This window comes from Giraffa tippelskirchi, chromosome 12 (genome assembly GCF_054371585.1).
Source record: "Giraffa tippelskirchi isolate mGirTip1 chromosome 12, T2T-mGirTip1v1.2.pri, whole genome shotgun sequence".
Lineage (NCBI taxonomy): Eukaryota > Metazoa > Chordata > Mammalia > Artiodactyla > Giraffidae > Giraffa > Giraffa tippelskirchi.
Genome location: NC_137286.1, coordinates 87,271,205 through 87,286,468, shown reverse-complemented (window position 1 = coordinate 87,286,468; position 15,264 = coordinate 87,271,205). Strand labels below are relative to the sequence as shown.

Here is a 15,264-nt window from a genome sequence, read left to right as displayed (position 1 = left end):
GGGATTCTCCAGGCAAGAACACTGGAGTGGGTTGCCACTTCCTCCTCCAGGTGATCTTCCTGACCCAGGGATACAACCTGGGTCTCCTGCTTTGCAGGCAGATTCTTTACCATCTAGTGAGCTAAGAGCTCGCCTTCCAAACAACGCAAGCCTTTCTGCCCACACAGCAGCCGGTATTGTAAAAGAACACCATACTTGGGGACGGGAGATAAGTGTTCAAGTCCGAGCTTGGCCACTTATTAATTGTCTGACTTTAACCAAGGCCTTTGCTTTCTCTGAGCCTCAGTGATGTCATCTGTAAATTGCAGAGAACAGCATTTGCTGCACAAGATGGCCATGATGAATACATTCAATATGGCATGTTTGTTACAAACATATAATACATACATATGTATTATATAATATGTATATATTATATAATACATACATATGTATAGATAATACGTACAATACAACTCAAATCGGTGAAGTCTAGAGAATACAGAGTAGAACCCCAAATGTGGAAAGAGAACATTTTCCTGATTTAAGAAAAAGGTGAGAAGGCAGAGGTGAAAACGTATAGCCCTGGTGGTTTTGATACTGGTGCTGGGCAGAATTCCAGGACATGTCCTGTGATGGTTGGGAAGCATATGGGAGAAGTGACAGGCTGTGTGGATTCCTGGAAGAGCAGGTCATGGAGGGCAGGACCGCTCCACCCACCCCTTAAAGAAGGGGGTAGACCTTGAAGAGGGCGGAAGTCTCAGGGAGCCAAAGAGAAGCTGCTGCTGCTGCTGCTAAGTCAGTTCAGTCATGTCGGACTCTGTGCGACCCCATAGATGGCAGCCCACCAGGCTCCGCCGTCCCTGGGATTCTCCAGGCAAGAACACTGGAGTGGGTTGCCATTTCCTTCTCCAATGCATGAAAGTGAAAAGTGAGAGTGAAGCCGCTCAGTCGTGTCTGACTCTTCGCAACCCCATGGACTGCAGCCTACCAGGCTCCTCCGTCCATGGGATTTTCCAGGCAAGAGTACTGGAGTGGGATGCCATTGCCCTCTCCGGCCAAAGAGAAGGGGGCAGTAGAAAATTGAGGGGGCGGGGCCTCAAGGGTCAGGGGCGGGGCCTCAAGAGTCAAGGGGCGGGGTCTGAGAGCCAAGAAGGCGGGGCCTCAAGGAGCTGAGAGGGAGAGTCAGAGCAGAGAGGGCAGTTTCAGGGCCCCGTCCTCAGCGCTCTCTGGTTTAACGTGTGTGTCCATGATTTGAAGAGGACATGGTTAATAGGAAATGGCCGGCAGCCCAATAAAAACTTACTGGGAAGAGCTGGAGAAAATGTGAGGCCCCAGTTAGAAAGCAAAGGAACGCCCTGCCCTTTTTTGGAGATGGTGCTCAAGAGCCCCCAGGGTTAAGTGTTCTCAGACCCCCACGCACTGCGGGGAGGTGGCCTCATGCTCAAGCCGGAGCTCTTGACACCCTAACAGCATGGCAGCGGGCAGCCAAGACTGTGGAGGAGGACCTAGAAACCACACCGGCTGTGAGCTCTGGAAGGAGCTCCTCCATTCGATGAATACGCAGCATCACCTACCATGGTACTGGTTCTAGACGCGGGCTGATCAGTGAAGAAAACAAAGATCCCTGCCCTTGGAGAGCTTGCATCCTAGTGAGAGGAGACAGACAAGGCCGGTAAGGAGTGAATAAAGCACGCAGTATGTTAGGGAGCGAACTCTGGGAGATGCTAAAGGACAGGAAAGCCTGGTGTGCTATAGTCCACGGGGTCGCAAAGAGTCGGACACGACTGAGTGACTGAACAACAAAATGTTAGGGAAGTGATATGTGCTCTGGAAAAAAAGGAAAGTGGAAAAGCTTAAGGGAGACGGGAAATGCCATGATGGGGCGGGTGACAGTAAGCAGGACGGTGGGGACAGGCGTCATTGAGGCAGCGGTGGGAAGGAGGTAAGGGGTTGTGAGCCAGGCAGATACCTGGGGAGCAGGCCCACGGGACAGGGAGAGCAAAGGCCTCAGGAGGGACAGCACTGAGACCAGTGTGGCAGAGGTGAAGGGAGAGGGAGAGAAGTGGGGAGGAGACGGGAGACGTGATGGGGGCCAGTCAGGAAGGACCACACAGGCCCTGAGAGGGCCTTGGCTTTTTTTCTTTTTTTTTTTCTAATGTATTTATTTGAGTGCATGGGGTCTTAGTTGCAGCGCACAGGATCTTTAGTTGTGGCCATGTGGGATATAGTTCCCTGACCAGGGATTGAACCCAGGCCCCCTGTACTTAGCCACTGGACCACCAAGGAAATCCCAGATCTCGGCTTTTAATCTAACAGCTTGGAGCCCTCTAAGGGTTGTATGGGGGGGGGGGGGAGTGAGGTGATGTGATTTGTGTCTTGCAAGCTGGCTACCCTGTGAAGAACAGACAAGCTAGGAGGCCACCTTAGTAACCCAGGCAAGACGTGATGGTGGCTCGGACCAGGAGGGGAAGTGATGGGATTCAGAGAGGGTGAGAAGTGGGGAGGTCCTTTGGTGGGCTGATGTAGGGTGAGAAAGACAGATAAGTGTCACATGACCCCAAAGGCTTTGTTGTCAGCCAAGAGGTCCGGGAAGGAAGAGCAGGATCCCGTTTTGGACACAAGAGTCTCAGGTGTGTGTTAGACGGCGAGTGGAGATGCTGAAAATGCAGCTGGAGGGCTGAGCCTGGAGTCCTGGGAGCAGGTCTGATCACTCCCTTCAGACCCTCGAGCAACTGCCCAGTGGAAGAGGAGTGAGAGCTCCTCACTGAGGCTCCCCCAGGACTGAAAAGGGCCAATGCTGGGGCGGGGGGGGAGTCAAAGTGAAGGAGGCTCTGATTCAGTGCTGGGACTTCTGAACCAGGCTGTCGGAGACTGAATGAGCGGCCTCATCCAGGCTATTTTACAATAATAGCTGACAGTTACCCTGAAATCAGGGCTGAGAGTCGGAAAACAGACTGACCCATGGGGAGAGAGGTTCTGTACCGACAGATAAAACAGAACCACAGAATTCCCTTGGGCCAAGCTGCTTCGTAAAGAGGAGTCTGGTCTCCTAAGGATAAGGGCGCTCACTCACCACAGTCACTCCCTGTGGGCCATCACCTCCCCTGGGGCCCAGCCACTGGGAACTGAACTGAAGGATGGGCAGGCCTGAATATCTAAACCTCCGGAAATCAACCCTGAATATTCATTGGAAGGACTGATGCTGAAATTGAAGCTCCAGTACTTCGGCCACCTGATATGAAGAGCTGATTCATTAGAAAAGACCCTGACGCTGGATCTTGAAGATTGAAGGTAGGAGGAGAAGGGGACAACAGAGGACAAGATGGTTGGATGGCATCACCAATTCAAAGGACATGAGTATGAGCAAGCTCCAGGAGATAGTGAAGGACAAGGAAGCTGGCATGCTGCAGTCCAGGGGATCACAAAGAGTCGGACACGACTGAGCGACTGAACAGCAACACCTAGGCTTCCATCAGTACCAGGAAGCAGACTTTTTCCTCTCCCTGTACCATGAATTATTTAAGGCCTTAGCAGGACACACAAGACACACTCACACATATACACACTTACAAACATGTACAGTCACACACATCCTCAGAGCTGGTTAGGAATAAGTGTGCAATAATAACACCGTGAGCTTCCTGGGTAGCACAGTGGTAAAGAATCTGCCTGCCAATTCAGGAGACTCAAGAGATGAAGGTTCGAACCCTGGGTCAGGAAGATCCCCTGGAGAAGGAACTGGCAACCCACTCCAGTACTCTTGCCTGGAGAATCCCATGAACAGAGGAGCCTGGTGGGCTACAGTCCATGGGGTCGCAGAGAGTCGGACACGACTGAGCATGCGTGCACAGGTAACAACATAGCTCATGTTTGTGCCTGGCACTGCTTACACGAATACTGCTTACGTGCCTCACTGAATCCCCACAGGAAGTTGGTACTATTACTGTCCCTATTCTACAGATGAGGGAACTAAGTCACAGGAGAGGTAAGAACCTCAGTCAAAATCACAGCTTGTAGGTGGCCAGGCTGGGATTCAACCCCAGGAACCCGAGCACCAATCCCAACCTTCTCTTTCTCAAGGTGAGTTTTCAATCTTGCTTACCTTCCCCTTTCCATTCTCACACAAACCTCTCCTCTCCTGACGGTCTAGTGCAGGTACCTCAGAAGCAAGGTTGAATTATTGACCAGGGACTTGGCCAAGTCACAGAGCTGCACCCCCCTGCTGGAGCCAGGGGAGGGCTGGTGGTTGGACCCAGAGGGCGTGGAACCTGGGGCGAGGGAGGTCAAGCCAGGGAACCCAGGCCCCTCGTGAGACACTGCAGAGGGGCCAGAGGGCACTCAGGGTCACTGGGGCAGGACCATCTGTGTCAGGAAGAAGGGGGAGCCTTCCTTCCTTTTGAGATGTGAAAGCAGGGGATGGTGCTGACAAAGGACTGCCCTTTGGTGCTGAGAAGCCAGGGGTCAAATGAGGTCCCTGGGCTGCTTCCCCGGAGGGCAGAGGAGGGGCCAGGAGGAGGCATGAGGGAAGGCCAGCTGTGCTGGCCAGGCCGTCAGGGCAGGACCTTGTTGTTCATTTGCTCAGTTGTGTCTGACTTTGTGACCCCATGGACTGCAGCACGCCAGGCTGCCTTGTCCTTCACCATCTCTCAGAGCTTGCTCAAACTCATGTCCATTGAGTCAGCGATGGCGTCCAACCATCTCATCCTCTGTCACCCCCTTCTCCTCTTGCCCCCAATCAGGACCTTAGATTTCCTGATCTTCACCCAGGGCATCACAGAGGGCCCCAGGAGGTGGGCAGAGCCCAGTCCTTAGGGTACGGCCGGTTTCCTGCCCTACTGCAAGGCCGGCCCTCTGACCACACTTGGTTTCCAAAGCAGGAAGCCTTTCAGCATGTCAGTTGGGCCACAGCCCCAGTGAGAGGGACAAAGAACAACTCAGGAGCAGCAACCTCCTCCAACCATGGAAACCAGAGGAGAGACCTTGCTGACCCCACAACGGGAGCATGGAGCCCCTCCTGGGTCACTCATCTGGGAACCAGAGGCTGTCCTTAGTCTTCCTCTTTTCAGTCCAGTCATCCAATCAGCCCTGCAAAGACAGAGTGGTCTGTCTTATCCCTTTGTTTTAGTTACTTGTGTCTTCCTCTTTATTTCAAGTAAGAATATTTCAGGAATCTTGGCCTTAGCCCCTCAGAATGACAGATGAGATCCATAGAAAACCTCACCATAGGGAATTCAGTTGGCCTCTGACTCACAGCGTGATGTGGAAGGGGTCACGCAGATAGAAATCTACGAGACTGTGGTACCATGTTGACCTCTGGCATCAAGTATTCCCCTCTTCACTAAATAAGCACATTCCTCAGTAAGGATACTGGGCAAAGCATGTGGCACATTATTACAGTTTTTCTTTGATCATCCATGCATTCATTCAGCAGGGATCACTGAGTAGCAACCACGTGCCCAAAACTCCATGCTGGGGGCAGGCATGCAGCCGTGAACTGTGCAAACGCTATACCCTCTGCCACCAAATGGCCTCCAGTTGAAGGCCCCACCCTCCACCCGCCAGAAAGATCAAGCCAAGGAGGACAGTGTGAGAAAGATTAGATCTCTTGGGAGCTTTTGTTTTCCTGCTTTTGATGGAGACATGGCTCTATTTTCTGATAGAGACAGAGAACTAGGCTTTCCTACCAGAAAACAACAGGACACATGCAACGATAAGCCTGCCTGGGAATCAAGGTAGCGACGTGGACAGAAGCAGAAAAGGAGACCCGTCCCATTCAGAGAGGGCAGCCTCCACTCAACATCACTGTCCCCGCAAGGGGAAGCCAGTCCAGGGTCCCTAAAACACCTATTTCCAGGACAAGCCAGAACCCCTGACTTTTGGCGAATTCTGCCAATTCTAAATATCTGCTCTAATTGTTTAAAAAAATTATTTAACTTGAATAAAATAAGTCTGGCAGCCTCCTTTGATTGAGGTGACCTTTTTGTAAAGCTGATCTAGGGAAGAACGAGCTATAATTGGCTGATTATAAGCAGCCCTTATAAAGCCAGTGTTTTGTGTTGTGACCACAGAAATTAACTTACAGTCGCTCAGAAACCAGGGTCAAAATGAGTCAAGATCTAAATCCCAAGTCAAAACCGAGATGTCTGTCTCAGACACTGGATGTCTGGTTGCCATTACTATCTATTTCTGCCCGACAGCTTTTCTTATAAATTTCTAGGAGAATTAAAGAAACAGTGTCAAGAATGCAGTTTCTTTTCTGACCTCTGGAATGAGATTGCAGCTGACTGGAGCATTTTTTACAAGGCCTGATGAGAAAACAGAGAGAGAAGACTCTTGACCGTGAGTGACAGTGTGCTGTTGATAAACGCCTTCTGGGCTGTCCAGGAGACTGGTTGATTTTGATCTTTTTTCTTAAGCAGCTAGAAAATATGAATGTCAGGAGGGTCTCTGAAGTGCAAGAATGTCTTTGATGGAGTGGCTGGTGCCTGGGTGTGTGCCTTCACCACTCCCAGGGCTTGGCTGGGACAGAACCCCCCTCTCCATGGCCTCTCACAGTCCTCCCACCCTTTCCTTGTCCCTGTGGTTTACAGGCCTCAGGAGCAAGCAGGAGTTCAACCTGGACAGCTAACCCTTAATGCAGCTTATACATCATAACAGGTGATGCATTTAGGTTTTACATCAAAATAAGGCTGAAAGGCTCCTTTAAAACAGAAGAGGTTCCCAGAGACAGAGATATAAACCCCAAAGCTTTCCCACAGCTCAGCCTTTGCTGCAAAGGCAACATCCTCCATGGTCATTGCCTCCAAAAAGCAGTTGGGATAGCCTACGTGAAAGAACGCGCACACAGGCCTATAAAGTGATGGAGAGAGAGCAAGTCAACTGCAGGGCGAGTTCCCAGTCTCTACTTCCTGTCTGGCGAGTGGCCGCAAGAACCCTCCTGCACCAGAGTCACTTTAATCATACTGCCTTCCAGGTCACCACCCAACACAAGATGCTCAATATGGATATGAAAGTCCGCCACCCTGGCTCTGTCTTGACCTTTCCTGCCTTGTCACCCCTGCCAGGGTAGGTCCGATTACTCCCCACCTTCCCACCCTTTAAACCATCAAGCAATCCACCAGGCCTTTCCCCTTCTCCTCGGATCTCACAATCAGTTCTTTTCCGGATTTACATTTTATGAAGCTGCCTGTCACAGGCTGGGGTGTCTGGAAATAGAGGGTAAGATGTAAACTGTTGAGAGGCAACCGGGCTGAGATGCTAAATGTGTCTTTGAGACCAACCCCTGAGAAAGGACCGGCAAGGATACAGGATAGACTAAGGGGAATAGTGCCGTGGAGCAGGCTTGGCAACCCTGACCTGACTGGAGGAAGCGGGGTTGGGGGCAGAGGGGCCTATGATCTCTCAGAGGTGTCCCGCCTGGGCTCACCTGGACTTTTATACCCCTGCCTTGTTTCATCACCAGATGCAGGCACCCCCAAGAAGGGAGTGGCTTCTGGAAGGTAGCCCCCGGCAGCTGAGGCAGACCTTAAAGGAACTGGGGGCTGGGGGCTGGCCTCTGACCAACTACCCCACAGCTGGGCAGCTAGTCCTTCTTGGAAAAGAGGTCTGGGCAGCGCACCTCTATATGTTCCCCACCCCACCCCCAGGCTAATCCTATGGGAATCCAGTAATCCAGAGGCTCTAGCAACCCTGGGGGTGCACAAATATGGCCCATTATTGATATCAACCTGGGTTCTTGGATTCTTTATTTTTTGAATTATTTATTATGTTTGGTTGCCCTGGGTCTCCGTGGCTGCATGCGGGCTTTCTCTAGGTTTGGCAAGTGAGGGCTTCTCCCTGCGGCAGTTCCTCCTGTTGGGGAGCAGGGGCTCTAAGGCACAGGCTCAGTAGTTGCAGCCAATAGGCTTAGCTGCCTCGCGGCATGCGGAATCTTTCTGGCCCAGGGAGGGAACCCGTGCCCCCTGCATTGGCAGGTGGATCCTTAACCACTGGACCACCATGGAAGTCCTGGATTCTTTCATCAATAGCAGTTGATGAGGCCAGACGAGAAATTCAGGCAAGGCTTTACTGGGACTTGTGCTGCAGCTAGCACTAGGTGGCCAAAGCAAGTAACAGGTGCCCTTACAGCCCCCTGAGACGGGGGCAAGTTGGTCCCTTAAATGGGGTGAGGGTGGGAGCTGATCAGTGGGACTGGTTGGAGGAGTGACTTGCGTGGTCTGCCTACCGCCCTGGTCTGCCTACCCCGGCATCTCAGAAGTGGAAGTTAGCTTTTAGCCTTCTGTTCTCTCACTGTTCATCATTTGCCCCAACTGCACACACTCACGGTTATTTTTAGTCCCTTACGGTTTCTTTGTATTCTGTCCAAGGAGACGTTTTTCCAGGTACAAGTACTGCAGTAAAAGGCCCCAGGTCCAGCCTGTCTCACTAGGAACGTCTTTGCACATCACACCCTTCATCTCAGGCATCATGTTGCACGTATGCTAGAGAGTTAGCCTCATGATCTCATCTGGCTGGTTGCCTAGAAGAGAGCTTCCCAATCAGATATCTGGGGAAAGACAGGCAAAGAAATTTCTCTCTAAAGTCCTTAGAGCAGACAGGAAGATTTCAGATCTGTTACCTGCAGCTTATCCCATTGTGCAGAGTAATTATTAACAAATTTAAAATTTGGGGATGCCCTGCTCTAGAGACATCTATTCTTGGTCCTTCATTCAGTCACTGATCATTTACTTTGGGGACCTTTTATTATTCATCAGGCACTGAGCCAACTATTGGAGAGAGAGTGGGGAACAGGCCACGCAAGGTCACTGTCATTGAAACACTTAGGGTCTAGTGGAAAAGAAAGGCTGAACAAGTAAACATGGAAACAACCATAAATAGAAGTAGGGTAAGTGCTCTACGAGAGAATAACAGGGTGGGAGAGTCAAGAAGGAACAGTAAGAGAGGTCAGAGAGACTGGCCAGCCCTGGGAGCCCTGGAGTGGGGCTCACGTTTTATTCTCAGTGCAAGAGAAAGCGAGCGGGTGACTGTGAAGCTATGGATGTCCTGGTGTGGTTTATATTTTCCCAAGAACACTCCTGGTGGAGAATGACTGTAGGGCAGCAGCACTAGTGACAGGAAAGCCAGTTAAGAGCGTGTAGCAATAACCCAGACTAGAGACGATGCGGTTAGCTGCGAGCAGTCACGGCAGATCAGAGAAGAAAGGAAGGATCCGAAATAGATTTGCAAACAAGAATCAGTCCTTCCTGGGGCTTCCCTAGTGGTTCAGTGGTTCAGACCCCATGCTTCCAATGCAGGGGCTGGGGGTTCAATCTCTGGTCAGGAAAGGAAGATCCTACGTGCCACGTGGCACAGCCGAAGATAAGAATAAAAAAATATTTTTTAAAGAAATACTTTTTAAAAAGGAGAATTAATCCTTCCTACCCTCAAGAAGTTTACATTCTGTTGGAAAGACAGATGTAGAAACTGTTTTATATAGCAAAATCATTACTTTCATGGAAGTATAGAAGATATAGATGGAGCCTAGGGTGGAACATGGAAGACTCCCTGGGGAGATGTAGGTGCTCACAGTTATGTTAAATCTGGGGACTAAAAACAAGTGTTTGCTGAGTAAACTGACTTTGCCAAGGGGGTGGTGCTTCCAGCAGAGGCTTCAGCCTAGGGAACGTGCCTGGCAGATGTCCAACCGTAGGGACCTTCACAGACCAGGGCCCCGCTCACAGCGTCTAGACTACCCTGCCTGCACCTCTTCCACTGTGCTTGTCACTCTGTGTATGGAAATCTGTTTTTGACTGTCTGCTTTTCTCCCCAGTTTGAAACTCTTGGGAGACAAGTCTATGTTCTGATTATTGTTAGCAATAAGTATTTCTTAATGAATAAGCAAAAGTCTTCTAATGATGGCACCACTAAACACCAATCACTCCCTCACTTTCCAGCCCTCCTGGTTGACTTCATGTCATTTCAAAGGTGATGCCTTCAGCTGTGGTCTCTCTCCAACCAGCTCCCAGAGGGTAAACCCTCTGTCTCCTCTCTCTGTGCCTTTTCATGGGCTACCAGGTACTGATCTACAATCTCCAAGGGCCATCCCAAGACCACTGAATGAAATGAGTGCACAATCTGCAGTAGGTCGTTACTGACTAACGGGTTTTTATTCCTTCCTCGGTTGCCAGGATGATGAAGCAGTGACTGCCTGCTGCAGAAGGCTTTCATCTGCTAAATGCCTCCCAGCATGTCTGCTGAAAATCTTGAGCCATCAGGAACACCACCTCCTCACCCCTCCACAACTTTCCACCACGACACGCAGACCTTCTCCTCGAAGGAAGAAGGTACTAAGGGAGATGAGCAGAGTTTAACAGAAGGATTTTTACTTCCTGAAGAGGATCAGACTCCAGAGAAAGACCAGTACCTGGAGGAGGAGGCAAATTACCTGAAAGGAAACGAGTATCAGTTTGAACAGGATCATCTGTATGAACAGGATTATCTGAAGGGCCATAAGAATCTGCAAAAGAAAGAGCTCCTGGAAGGGAAAATATTTCTGTATGAGAAGTTTCTGGAAGCAGGTGAGTATCTGGGGAGGACATGCTGTAGATGGTGGTTCTAGCTCATTACGAGGCCCAGGAAAAGAGAGAACAGACTTGAGTTACAACCAAAGCGCAAATGATCAGTCCTACTCACCAAGCTGACAGCCTCATGAATCATTTTTGACCAAACTACTCATGACTTCAGTAGCTGTGCCCCCAAGCCCTGAGCCTACCAAGCAGACAGGTAGACCTGATGATCCAACAGGAAACCTCTGTTCATAAAAAGCAAAAACAGACAAACAGAACACACCCCCTAATTTGTATCTTTTCCTTTCCTTGTTGCACAAGTAATACATGTGCACGACAAGTAATACATATGCACAGTGGACGTTTGAGAAACTGTATACAAGTAAAAAGAAAAAAGCAAAAGCAAACATCAGTCTTATTCAGGGTCTTCCCCAGGGGTCCACTGGTTAAGATTCCGCACCTTCACTGTAGGGGCCATGGGTTCAATCCCTGGTTGGGGAACTAAGAGGCCACATACTGTGTGGCCAAAAAAAAATTTTTTTTTAATTTCTGAAAAATTCACTCCCATCCAGAGATGATAATCACTTTTATACCTTGATTATGTCCTCCCCAGACACTGTATAGTGCTTGTAACCTACCCTTTAAGGCATATTTATTTCTATATCATGTGTTGTGCTGGGCTGAATCACTCAGTCGTGTTCGACTCTTTGTGACCCCATGGATGTAGCCTGCCAGGCTCCTCTGTCCATGGGGATTCTCCAGGCAAAAATACTGGAGTGGGTTGCCATGCCCTCCTCCAGGGGATCTTCCCAGCCTCAGGATTGAATCCAGGTCTCCCGAATTGCAGGCAGATTCTTTACCATCTGAGCCACCAGGGAAGCCCCAGAATACTCGAGTGGGTAGCCTATCCCTTCTCCAGAGGATCTTCCTGACCCAGGAATCAAACTGGGGTCTCCTGCACTGCAAGCAGATTCTTTACCAGCTGAGCTACCAGGGATGCCCCTTCTATATCATAATTACATATAAATATTATATATTTATAGGAGTATCATTTCATGCTTTCAATTTTCTACAAATCATTTTAATGGCTACATCACATTGTATTATATTTTAAACCATAATTTTTTTGAACCCACTGTAGGACTTGCAGGATCTTAGTTCCCTGACCAGGGGCTTAAGCCACACCCTTGACAGTGAAAGCACTGAATCCTGACCACTGGACTGCCAGGGACTTCCCCAAACCATAATATTTTTAATTGGTTTCCTATTATTAATCATTTATTGCTTTTTTTTGTTACCTTTTAAAACAGCATGTCGATAAATATCCTTATAGCTATATTTTATTAATGAGCTCTAATTATTTTCTAGCACACATTTCCATAATGTGTTACCAAGTGAACAGAGCCTAGGATGCTTCCCTGGGTGCCCATTCAGACCCTGGAAGGCATCATCTTACCCTACTGGTGGGTATTTAACTTTGGAGTGACTTCTCTTATCCTAAGGCTCACATTGGTCCTATACTGTTTCTGCAGTTGGTAACTTTTCCTTAAGTTGGGTTTTATCATTTGGCAGTGGTCTCCTTGTGCTACTGCTCCAAGTGGGTAATATGCATTTATTCACAGGCCACACAGTGTCTTCCCTTGATGTTATGACTGCATGGCCATATCCAACCAGAAACAGAAAGTTAAAAATCCAGGTCATCTGCATCACCTTAATGCTGACTTAGAAATAGAACTATTTTCTGGAACAAGCAAGCATCTCAGGCAGCTTGAATTTTTAAATCCCAGTCTAACTGCACACAACCCACATCCTACAAGCTGGGTGGTTTCGGCAGCCACACAGGTGTTTCACCTTTACATCCTCTCCATCAAATCATGACAGATGTATCATCCTATCAATACATTTGTACTGCCCTCACCAATTTAGTTAGTACATTGGAGAGGTCGTTCCTCTTGCTGGGAAATTCTCTTTTCTGTGTGTCTGCACCACTGAGCTCCCTCTCAGAATCCTAACAGCCCTGTACTTCGAGTACCAAGGGTAATTCTATACTGAAAAACAGCATTCAAGCCATTTCTTTTGCACAGTATGAATCAAGCATTCTTCACATGTCCCCGCTGTGTGTAGGACCTTCGTAAATATATTACCCACCAGAGTAGGACAAATAGAATGCTGTCAAGTGAATGGAACTGTGTATAAAGCAAAAGCTTTGAAAATAAATGCCCTGCTAGCAAATATTGGCGAGGCACTGAAAAAAAAACTGTAGGAGAATACTAAAATGCCTTTAAAGGCACATGCAAGCATGTCTTAGTCTATGAAAACTCAGGGTACCAAGCCAGACTCTACAAAACAGATTAAGTTAAAAGGGTTTACAAGAGGGTCTTTAATTTTCAAAAGAATTTACATCAAGATTTCTTTATGTAGAATTTCTTCCCAATACCTTAAAGATGTAACTGTTTATCCTTTGTTTTGAACCTCAGTGTCAAACAAGAATGCTTTCCTGACTCATAACAGATGTTCAGTAAATGCAAATTGGATCAAGTTCAATTTCATTCATTTCACAAAGCCAGGTGTATACAGACACACACATACACAAACACATTTTTTTCTTGTTTTTTTTTGTTTTCATTTTGATTTTTAATTTTTATGGTGGAGTATAGTTGATTTACAATGTGGTATTAGTTTCAGGTGTACTGCAAAGTGGGTCAGTTATACATACACGTATGTTCACTCCTTTTTAGATTCTTTTCCATATAGGCCATTACAGAGTATCGAGTTCCCTGTGCTATCTAGTAGGTCTTTATTAACTAACTATTTTATATATAGTAGTTTGTATATGTCAATCCCAATCACTCATATTTATTTTTAAAAACAACACTGTGAATTAATCAGTGTCTGTAAAATGAACCCACAATGACAAATAGGCTTCCACATCACAGGCTAATGGATGAATTATTAGAGGTTAGTGGTGAAGCACTGTCATGAGATGGATTCTGACACCTCATCTGGCCTCAGAAGGAGAGAGTGCCGTGATCCACTAGTGATGTCTGCCACAGCATCAGGAGAGGAGGAAGGAGCCTGATGCCATTTTTTGATTTGATGGCAGATGTGAACCTGTCACAAAGAGCACTTTTTTCTTCCTCTCTCAAGAGCTTGACCGCATAGGTGTGAACACCAGTTCTCTCCCATTTATCTTGCATGAGTTTGGGCAAGTCACTTAACTGCTGTTAGTTTTCTTTGCTGTAACTTAAGGATAACACTGAAAGTCACTCAGTCGTGTCCGACTCTTTGTGAACCCACAGACTGTAGCCCGCCAGGCTCCTCTGTCCATGGAATTCTCCAGGCAAGAATACTGGAGTAGGTAGCCTATCCCTTCTCCAGGGAATATTCCCAACTCAGGGATCAAACCCAAGTCTCCCACATTGTAGGTGGATTCTTTACCATCTGAGCTACCAGGAAAGCCCAAGAACACTGCAGTGGGTAGCCTATCCCTTCTCCAGGGGATCTTCGTGACCCAGGGATTCCACCAGGGTCTCCTGCATTGCAGGCGGATGCTTTACCAGCTGAGCTACCAGGAAGGCCCGTAGGGATAACACTAGACCTACCTTATGTGAAGATGAAAAGGGTTAAATTATGTAAAGCATTATGAGCTATGCCAGGCATATAGCATTTGAAGTGCTATATAGCACTTAAAATAGCATATAACCTATGTAAGTGTTAGCTATTATTATTATTATATATTATCATTCCCTTTACCACTGACTTGTGAAGGGTAGGTAACATCCCCTGACCACATTGCTCTCTTCTGTAAAATGGACATAACAGAAAGACAAGAGAAGATGCAGTGAAGTAGGGTATGGGAAGAATCTATGCCGCACCCAACTACTCTGCAGGCAGGTCAATTTCACAGACTCTCATTGCCCTGGACCAATCAGTGTAGTGTCAGACCAATGACCCCCATCCCTTCTCTTCTTTAAAGGGATGGTTTTCTCCATAGTTTGTGAGAAAATCCAATAAAATTGGATGAGCAAATTGAATATCAATGCAGCATCAACTGTCACTGAATAATCAATAGTCACGTGTGACAGATCTCCCCGGATTTGAACCAGGAGGTTCCAAATCATTTTTGTGAAGCGTGGGTGTGAACTCGGGGGTGTCAGAGTTAGAAGATCCAGCACAAGGGTGGGCCTTGGACCTTGGGCATGTTGATTACCTGTTCCAGGTTTCAGTTTTGCCATGTGACAAAATACCCTGCAACTGTGGCAATGTTCTTTCATTTTCATTCTGAAAATGCTTTGAAAGTACTCCCACACCATACAATTATTAGGTGTAAAAAGGCATGTCTGATCTCACAAGGTGCAGGAAGGTTCTAGAAGGAAGAAATACAATCTACATAGAACAGGAAACCACCACACAATGTGGTCCCTTTTGTTTATGTAGGACCTAAGACCTTCCTATGATATGCTTCTCTGTCCACGGGATTCTCCAGGCAAGAATACTGGAGTGGGTTGTCATGCCCTCCTCCAGGGGATCTTCCCAACCCTGGGATAGACCCCGAGTGTCTCACATCTCCTGCATTGGCAGGCAGGTTCTTTACCACTAGCGCCACCTGGGAAAACCTTCCTAAAGATGAACTCTGCTCTGTGGCAAATGATGCTGTAGAGATGTCACAGTATATTGATTCATAATGTTTCTACTTAATGACATTTCGAGACACACAATCCATGAGATGTGATTTTCT

General features: G+C 47.9%; 2 protein-coding genes across 15 annotated transcripts in view; one reads left to right on the top strand and one right to left on the bottom strand.

Moving 5' to 3' along the window:
• ERICH6B (glutamate rich 6B) overlaps positions 1 to 15,264 on the top strand; it is a 90,900-nt gene that overhangs the window by 12,694 nt on the left and 62,942 nt on the right. For 7 of the 14 annotated variants that reach the window (XR_014070532.1, XR_014070531.1, XM_081547343.1 and 4 more), the window contains exons 3-4: positions 6,200 to 6,321; positions 10,149 to 10,538. Coding sequence is in view for 12 of the 14 variants with exons in the window: in XM_081547343.1 (XP_081403469.1) it covers positions 10,196 to 10,538 (343 nt within the window). In the remaining 2 variants the exon portion in view is untranslated. Of the gene's footprint in view, positions 1 to 6,179; positions 6,322 to 6,572; positions 6,640 to 10,148; positions 10,539 to 15,264 lie in introns of all 14 variants that reach the window. The other 7 variants (XM_081547347.1, XM_081547340.1, XM_081547345.1 and 4 more) reach the window with 3 other exon arrangements.
• Positions 1 to 15,264, bottom strand: part of CBY2 (chibby family member 2) — a 137,862-nt gene that overhangs the window by 70,714 nt on the left and 51,884 nt on the right. The gene's annotated exons all lie outside the window — the stretch shown is intronic.